Source organism: Egretta garzetta, unplaced genomic scaffold (genome assembly GCF_000687185.1).
Source record: "Egretta garzetta isolate BGI_Z169 unplaced genomic scaffold, ASM68718v1 scaffold341, whole genome shotgun sequence".
Classification (NCBI taxonomy): domain Eukaryota; kingdom Metazoa; phylum Chordata; class Aves; order Pelecaniformes; family Ardeidae; genus Egretta; species Egretta garzetta.
Genome location: NW_009258546.1, coordinates 979,500 through 988,685, shown reverse-complemented (window position 1 = coordinate 988,685; position 9,186 = coordinate 979,500). Strand labels below are relative to the sequence as shown.

Below are 9,186 nucleotides of genomic sequence, written 5' to 3'. Positions count from 1 at the left end.
TCTTTTTATAATGAGGAACCCAATACATTAGCCTTTGATTATCTGCCTTGCTTTTGGTACAAGACAAAGTTTTGTTTCTCAACCCCAGAAACACCTCAGATGACAAAATCTAAGACCAAAAATTATACTGACAGCACCTTCTACAACTACCTGCTCACCCATAAAATCAAATAATGTTTTAAAAAAAAAAAAAACAAACCACCACCAAAAAAACCAACAGTGGTGTGTGAAATAGGAACCTCCTTCCTCCAAAGGGTCAGATACACACCTAAGCAGAGATCCTAACCCTGCTAATAGTTGAATTTTTCAGAATGGCAGTTACACACATTCCATGGTAACGAACATCTTAGTTACAAAATGGAATGAAAAGGAACTTAGCTGCAGTATCTTACCACTGTTAGGACAATGAATGGCTTCACAGTAGCAGGAAATTCTGAAAGTCTCCTGTGTGTATGATGATTCTGGTTTTCAGAAGACATTCGCTTTACTACAGCCAACAGCGAGCAATGTAAAAATGCACAAATGTTTCTAAGCCGTTATCATTAAAGGTGATGAAGCATAAGGGAAGAGTAATGAAATTTATCATATACATATGCATTCTTTATACATATATAAATTGCTTCCCTGCTCCCCACAAACAAGAAATAATGTCCTGTATCTTGAACAAGACCACTCCACTAGCAATGATTAGGAGCTTGACAAAAGCTGCATCTGCATATTTTGGTTTACTACATACAACTGTATTGGCCATGAATTGCGGGGTTTCAGTAGCAGGGGGCTGCAAGGGTGACGTGTGGCAAGAGGTTGTGCACTGCCCTGTGCTAGTCGAACCAGGTTCTAGCCTGCACAAACTGATGTAAACAATCCACTGTATGCCAAAACTTCAACCAGAGGCGTGCACACTGCCTCTGCTTAAACGTATTTAAGAAAGGGTGGCAGCTGCTAGCAAGAGGTGCAGGGAGACACAGAAGGAGAAGATACTCCTGGGGAAGAAACACATGCAGAGAAACTGAAGAGCCACTCTTGGGAAAACACACAGAGAAGACACTGAGGACATGTATAGAGACACACTCACAGGACACACCCCATGCCTGAGGAGATTCACCTTGAGGGGACTTTGGCCTATAGCGAAGCCATGCCAAGGCAGGTACACTTCCGAAGTAACGGAGGCCCATAGGAGACCCAAGCTGGAGCAGGCACATCCCTGAAGGGACTGTGGCCGGGTGTCACCATGAGCTGTGACACTGACCAGCCTGGAGCAGCAGGGGACACCCACTAAGAAAAGAAGACCGTCAGACAAGCCGGTATGCATACGAGGGAGCCCAACCTGCCGTGTGATGTCACTGCACAAAAAGAACTGGCACAGAGTGAGCGCAACTCTCAGTGAAAACAAGGGAAACAGACTACAAAGGCAGGGAGGAGAGGTGTTAGATTTGAGACTGAGGAAAGAGGAGGAAAGATGTTTCCTTAAGTATTCAAGTAGTTTTTTGTTATCTTTTTCCCCCCAATACCTGCATCAATGATTAGAAGTTTGTCAACGGGCAATAAATTAAATTCAGGAAAAACACCACAGGGCAACTGTTTCGCCTGTGATAAGCAAAAGGATTTTAGACATGTATCGCAAGCTTCACTTAAATCATCAATCCTCTCAACCAGATCTCGTAACAATTGTATCAGTATTTTCCTGCAATCAATTGGTTTCATGTAAATTAACATCAGAAAGCCAAGTGCTACAAAATCAGTGGGGCAACATTTGTCGGACTTTCAAGACAACGTCATAATATGGGGTAAAACAGTAACAGGCAAATGTTAAAACGTTACTATTCATGCCAAGTCATTAAAAAAGGACATGGTTCTATAATATGATCTACTGGACCTGTTATAAAACCTGTAAAGTGTCTCTCGCAGTACATTTTGTTTTAAAGCTTTATTTCAAAGTAGTCTAACTGCAAATAGGAGTAATGTTTAACTTTGAAATGTCCCATATAAAAGTGATTCCAAGCTGGTAAAAGAAACAGTTTTGCTGGCAGCTCTGTAGGATGGTCCAGGTTTAACAGAAATAATTTTTTGCCTGACCATGGTTTTCAGCCTGGTGTTTCTGACCAGCCTTTTCTATGGTTAAATGGGAAGAGGCACGCTTAACCTTTCTATGCAACACTGAAGTGACAATTTGAAAGGGGTTGAGAACTAACGTAATACACAAGATCGTTCTTGAAATGAGTATGAGAATACCTTCCCTCAAACGTGATGATGGTACTTGCAGAAATGACACCCTGTATGTAGTAAGGCCTTGGAGAATGGAAAAATAGGGCCACTGAGTGCAAGAACCCTTTCCTCTACACTCATGTAAACAGGCAAGCATTATAATTTTTTTTTTTTTTTAATATTAAAAAAGACAGTGTTAGCAGTGTGGAAACAAACCATAAAGGGAATATAATTTCTAAGTTTAGAAAACATACTTATAAAGTTTTATGGTGTTTTTTTTTTTAAATACAAAGTGCTTCTATACATTAAGCAGGTTACAGTGTTAGTGAGCAAATCCCTGTTTAGCTACCTTGATTACAAGGGTTATATATGGCCACCCATGGTATATTGTAGAGTTCAATTAAGTGCTAAGAATAGGAACTCTGTGGTGCTGATCATTCATGCCCATTGCCAGCAATGGGTTCATCATATTTGGGAATATCTGTTTTAACAAAATTCTATATGAAAAATATCTGAAGCATTAGAAGATTAAGAGCCTCTTAAAAAAATTAAAGTTTGTAAGTAGAACGCCAGAAAAGAAGTTACAGTAATTACAGCCCACTGAGTAGTAAACTCCCAGCTTGTAGCACACATTCACATTCAGGATACAGTTCAGTTCTATCTTATGACAATTTCTAACTGGGAGTTCAAAACAGCATCTGAACAGTAATTATCTGTGTGTGGTTTTGCTTCACCATACAGGGTCATCTGTTTGAGTACGTTAGCCTGCATATTGCAGTATCTAATACACAATTAGGGCCAGAGAGGCTTAGGCCTTCAGTGCTGGTTAACTTTTTTCCCTGTGTTACCAGCACTGTACTTGGACACCACTTATTTCTATTATAGTCTACGTATGCTCTAAAGGCTCTTTCCTTTTTATAACATGTTTCAGTAAACTATAAAGAAGGGTTAATTGCTTTTGCATAGGACTGCATTAAGCTTTCAACCCCCAAATCCTGTTGCCACCTTTACAATTGATGCATTCACTCTACCTGCAGAGCTGGCAGCATCTCTCAGAACTACAAACGCTCCTCCATCCATCTCCAAGAATGAGAGCCCAGCATATAGATCCTCACCCCAAGGAAGCAGAAGTGCCACTTTCCCAGCAAAAATCCAGACTTCGGACATGAGCATGGTACCATGTTCTGCAGTACCATTAATAGATCCAAATACCATACTTTCTACTTTTTATCCACAAGCAGCTTCATTTGAAGAGGTAAACAACTCTGGCTGCTTGTGATCACATGTAAACAGTCACAGTAGTTCAGTACCAAGAATCTGTATTATAGTTCTTACTATTCAAAGAGTAAAGAATTAAAAGTATAAATACCTATCAATGACTAAATCATTTTCCTAAAGCAGGTTTCTAAAACTAGATAGAAGTTCTCGAAGAAGTTTTTGTACCAATAAAAAGTCCATTTGTGAATCCACAGAGTTTGGTACTTGCTACTGTAGTAAGCCACAAATATCTGAGCAGAAAACTACAATTTAAAATGTTTGATTATTTTGGATAAGTTCCAAATGTTACTTTTCTTTTTTGAAAAGACATACTTATTACACACACTTCTACAAGCTCTCACGATGTAGCAATCAAAATCAAGTCAAGCCAAGAGTCATACAGCATCAGACCCTAGAGGAGCAAAGACAAATTGTTCTTAATATAGATTGAAGCTTATATAGTGCTCAACTATATTTAAGTGCTCTACAGACTCTAAATATAAATCAGCACAAAATTAGACATTTGTTTTACTGAAGATGGATAAAAAATGAAGACAAAAAGGAAAGCCAAACTGTCTTTAACACAGCCTTTCATTAAGCAATACAGCACAGGCTATTTAATGATGCAGGCTGTCTAATGATGCATATTAAGTGTGTCAGCAGTCTACAGCTTCAGGTGGCATTCTAATATTTTCATTAAAATGTGAATCATACAACCTGGTTTGATCATGCTAGTTTTCATTTTCATTAAGTAGGGCTACTTGAATTCCTGCTTCATGTAAGTATTTGCAGGATTTGGCTCAATTTAGAGCTGGGGTTTACTGTGAATTTAGAAGACACAAAAACAACAGGGCTTCTAAATACTGCTGTGATTACAATCAATGTCACAAAGACCTTACAGACCTCATTTTGCAAGCACCTTTCAGATTAACCATTTGCACTTCACACATCGAACACCTGAAGTAATACTATGGAAAATAAAAGTTTGGTCTGCTTATACCAGCATAATCACTAAAACTTGGGTTTTTTGAGAATTTACAATAGCAAGTACCAGACATTATTTGCATAATTAGTTTATTTTGCTTACTCTACTAAACGAATATAAGTACTAATGTCTTAGTTCATCTCAGTAGTACTCTGCTCGGCTTTAGAAGCTTGATATGACTTGGTACAAGAGGTCACATGCCGATGAAAACTGTCCCGCCACATAAACCTTTTCCCACAGATGTTACACTCGTATGGTTTTATGCCTGTATGAATTTTCATATGGCCTACAAGATGGTGTTTCATTTTGAATTTCTTACCACAGACACCACAGCCATAAGGTCGAAGACCAAGGTGCATACTCATATGCCGATCCCTCTGACTTTTGTGTGTAAAGCTTTTACCGCACTGACAAGGATACAGCTTATCAGCATGCGAGAATCCAGTGAGGGACGTTTCTTCTTTAATTCCTGTAGCCATTTCAATGCCTTCACCATAGCCTGCTGCTATCATAAGATCCTGTCTGTGAGCACTTAAATTTCCGTCTGCCCTTTCACCCGAAAATTCTTCCATAGAAGAGCCATAGAAGTCAACTTGTTCATCGTAATTACTTTCGTCTGCCTGTTCATCGAATTCTGCTTCCATCTTTTTGTCACCTATGTGAAAGTCTTCAACACCTGAAGACTGGATTGAATGATCTGCCTGCATGGTATTCATGGATTCAGAAACTTGGTGTTCATCATAAGGATTATCAACACCTTCACAGTCTTGTTCAAATCTTTCTGGTTTCACATGGATCCACCGCTTGTGAGACATGATGCTGGGCTTGCTATACATAGGTCTGGTATACTGATACTCTGCACTATCACTAGTTCCTTCTTCACCATCCTGACTTGTCATTCCAGTGCTAAGTCTATCATGTTCCGTTGAAGAATTACTGGGAAGGTACTCGTGTTCTGTCAGTTGACATGACAGTTCATCTTTAGAGCTTTCTTCTTCATTTTCGCCATCCCTTAGTTCCTGCACTTTGTGGAATTCTGTCTGTCCTCCAGAGCCAAGTTCAAAGGTTTCAACAAGGCCGTTGTAACTACTGCTGCTCGGAGACTGATGATCACTGCCATGGTTCATCTTCTGACACAGAACTGTTGGGTTCCCCTCTAGCACTTCAGTGCATTTATCCACTACATGCCACATCTGAAGGAAACTTGCTGCTGTCAAATAACTAACGATTTCTGGAGCAGGCATTACCAGCCGACCTGTATAAGTAGACAGAAGAATGTTTTCAAATACTCTGGGATTCATCACATCAGGCAAGACTATTCGCCTGCTGTTTTTTAGGAGAACCTGATCACAGAAGTAAGGTGAACTAGCTGCAAGAACAGCTTTATGGGCTCTGAAGAGATGGCCCTGAACTACAATGGACACATCACATAATTGTCCTTGCTGGCGCTGCTGGTTTAACTTCTGCAAAATGGTGCTAGAAAAATCTGGAAATTCCACTCGAAAAGAGCTTGACCCAGACTCCATCTCATTACAAATTTAGTGTTGTGCTGCAAGAAAAAGAAAAAGAAAAGAATCAGAAATTCTGCTTAGTAAAGTACTGATCTTTCCCTTTCCTTCTGCACTTTTTCCTTTCTCCTTTAACAAATAACGCTTAAGCAGTCTCATATGGAACTCAACCCAACATTTTCTGGAACCTGTGTCACTGCTGTTTCTCCTGCCCCACCTCATTTCTCTCTTTTCTGAAAGTTGTACTGAGGCCACAAGTTACTATGCCAGCACATTTTGTTGTGTTTCTCCTATCCAAGAGGACTCATCAACTATAGCAGTATCTACAAACAGCATGTTACCCAGCTGAGATAGATTAAGCATTTCGAGGATGAGTTTAGAATAAGAAAACCAGTTATTTGATGAAATTACAGCAGTCAAGTTCTAACTCCAGGATGTCCCAGAGTTTATAACAGCGTATGACAGATTCTGCATTTCAACTGCCAACAAAATCATCTCATTGATCCCCCAATAAAGACTGACTGTACTCTTAGAAAATATTCCACTTTAAATGAAGTTTTCAAAAGCCAACATACTGATTCATACAATGACAAAGGCAGCGGAGACAGAACCCCAGTGAGAATGAGGCTTATGACTCAACATCTTCTACAGTTGCAAGACTATAATCCAATCTTTTAATTCTGAGCTTTTTCAGATGTTATTTTAACATCCCTTACTTCAAGAAAAACCTTACGGAGTTAAAAATGTTAATGAGGGCAGGGATACCTCTGGTGTACAGAATTTTTTTCTGCAGGTACTTTGTGTATTTGTAACAACACAACAATCATATGCTAGAAGGTCAGCTAACAGCTCACAGATTTTAATGTTTTCACTCCCACATGATCCAGATGTTTTGTTACAAAGTTAACAGTCTTTTAAGCAGGAATACAATTCTTTAAAATGTCTACTTTAATTTTTAAATGGAATTATAGATAAATGTACATGTTATTATCATTAGAAATAATGAGAGAAATTTAAATGCAACTACAAAAGACCAACATTAACTACCTGAATAAGTTAAACTTGTGCAATTTTTTAGTTTGATAACGCGCAAATTGAATACAGTGGAATTCCAGAAGAGCCATGGAGTAACAAGCAGTTTTCCTCTGTCAAGTTCTGTTTGTCCTAAGTGGGAAAGTGTCGACGTTATAACAGATGGGGCTGCACACCCAAGAAAGAATACTTAGTAAATTAGCAGAGAGTGCAGACACACAGGATTTAAAGTACTTTGTTAATATGATGCAAAACCAGAATTTGCATTACAAACAGTTGGGAGGACTCTGACATTAAGGTACTTCTATGGAAATATGGACCTGAAGAAAACAGACTGGGAAGAATAACCTGTTATTTATGAAACCCGTTTGTAACCATAAATAATCACAGCGACATAGTCAAAAGAAAAAAGGTACCTTTTTTGACCACAGTTTCCTTCTTTCTTCAAATCTTACGCTAATTTCCAGTGCTGGGTAGTAGGAAGAACTGAAAGGACTTCCTACTAGAAGACAGTCAAATGACTAAAAATTTTGTAGTTGAGCACCATAACTTGCTGTATACAGTCATACTCACTTTTACATTTTCATAAATTGTTGCTGTTTTACTGGCTGAAAGAATTGTTTAACTTCAGAGGTGTTTACAACTACTTTGGGATCCTTAGATTCAAGAGAAGAATCAGTCATAGTTTTGTGGTTTGGTTTTTGTTTTTTTTTAAACACTTGGTGGCACAAGTGTGCAGAAAACTGCCTCACATAAATCATGGTTGAGCAGTTACATTCTGAGACAGTAACCAAGATGCATCAACTGAGGAGACAGCCTAAAACTTGCAAATCTAGCACACCAGGCCTTTCAAGTGCTTTGACTAACAGTGTTGTGAAAGAGGAAAGCCTTCTATGTCACAAAGCATTACTCCCCAGAGTCCCTGCAGCTTGCTTTAAGTATTTGACAAGCTAAAAATGTTTATGCATATCCTTGAACAAGCTTCTTGAGATGCAGTCCCAAAAGTATATAGAAATTGTCATATGAAGGTGCAAAACAGAAAACAGCTCCATTTCCCCAACCTTCGGGTGAAATAGGAAGTATAGGGACAGTAATCAACTCACCAAAAGTGAATGACCACAAACTGTCACACCTCAAGCATAAATGCTGAATTTGCATTGAATACTACATTTATAACCTAGCTGTCATGCAACCACTTTTAGCTAGATCCTGTATGACCATTAGTATAAACTGTTCGGTAGTCTGAATGGTTCTTACGGTAGTAAATCCAATGCAGTATTAGAAACAGCAGATTTTTAAATTACTTCCTTGGGAAAGGAATCTCTGAAAAGCTTTCAGTTCAGCTGACCATCTTCAAGTTGTCATCTGCCTAATAGCAGAAGACCGCCTTTAAGTTTACTGCCTTCATCACTCAGTCTTTCCCCCCTCAAAGCATCGGTCCTGCTCTGTATCCACACAACCAGCCCACTTCAGGAGACCAAAACAGCTACTGATGTTTTTGCAGAGAGCAACAGAATACTACACCTGCCAGCTGAATCATTAATTTTTCTTTCTGCTTTGCTTAAAACAAATCGACAACTTTTAAGTATTTCAAACACTTATTTTATACCTAGCACATATTATATCTACTTTTTTTAAACTATTAGATTTTTTTAATGCAGATGCAGCTCTTTAACTCCTTTCAGAATATTCTCAGATTTAAGAGTCTGTTTTTCAATACTTGCCTACAAGAGAGATAAGCCTTCAGGATACAGTCAACTGAAACTTAGAGAGACATGTCTATAGACCTTATATAATTACTGCTAGTCTACGCTGCCATCTTTCAGCAAGGACTCAGCATGCTGCCAAGGTTTTATATATTTTAAGTTCTCACGAAAGCCAAAGCCATCAAAACATTAGTAAAATATTTTCTATTAGTAAACCCACACACGTCAAGAAAACTTTGTGTTTCCAAAGAGGTTTCACTTCCTCCTTTTACAATCCATTCTGTTTCTGCGTTTTCTTTATCCCAACTTGTAACCGATGAAGTCTTTCTGCTTTATTTAATACAAAAAAAAATTAGTCTCCACGCTGCAGCACGGAGCAAAAAACACAAGGCACAGACCGCGTGCCTAAAAATAGAATTAAAAGCGCTAGCAGGTAGTTACTTCTGTTGCCCGTACATAAAGCTTTTGAAGAAATTAATCTCCTGCGCCGGCC

The 9,186-nt window shown here is 38.7% G+C and overlaps 1 protein-coding gene across 2 annotated transcripts; it reads right to left on the bottom strand.

Annotated features, from left to right (window-relative positions):
* Positions 1-2,477: 2,477 nt before the first annotated feature.
* ZBTB43 (zinc finger and BTB domain containing 43) lies at positions 2,478-9,118 on the bottom strand. 2 transcript variants are annotated; one of them, XM_009647429.2, is made up of 3 exons: positions 7,003-9,118; positions 4,767-5,996; positions 2,478-3,874 (listed from the first exon to the last, which is right to left on the bottom strand). In XM_009647429.2, the coding sequence occupies exons 2-3, from the start codon at positions 5,971-5,973 to the stop codon at positions 3,858-3,860; spliced, it is 1,224 nt and encodes a 407-aa protein (XP_009645724.2). In that variant the 5' UTR covers positions 5,974-5,996; positions 7,003-9,118; the 3' UTR covers positions 2,478-3,857. The 2 variants fall into 2 exon arrangements, with proteins under 2 accessions (XP_009645724.2, XP_035759026.1); XM_035903133.1 differs by having other exon boundaries at positions 2,478-5,996.
* Between the last annotated feature and the right edge of the window lie 68 nt (positions 9,119-9,186).

What these genes read in the sequence shown, in the direction of transcription:
- ZBTB43 (XM_035903133.1), bottom strand. Translation starts at nt 5,973, where the DNA reads ATGGAGTCTGGGTCAAGCTCTTTTCGAGTGGAATTTCCAGATTTTTCT.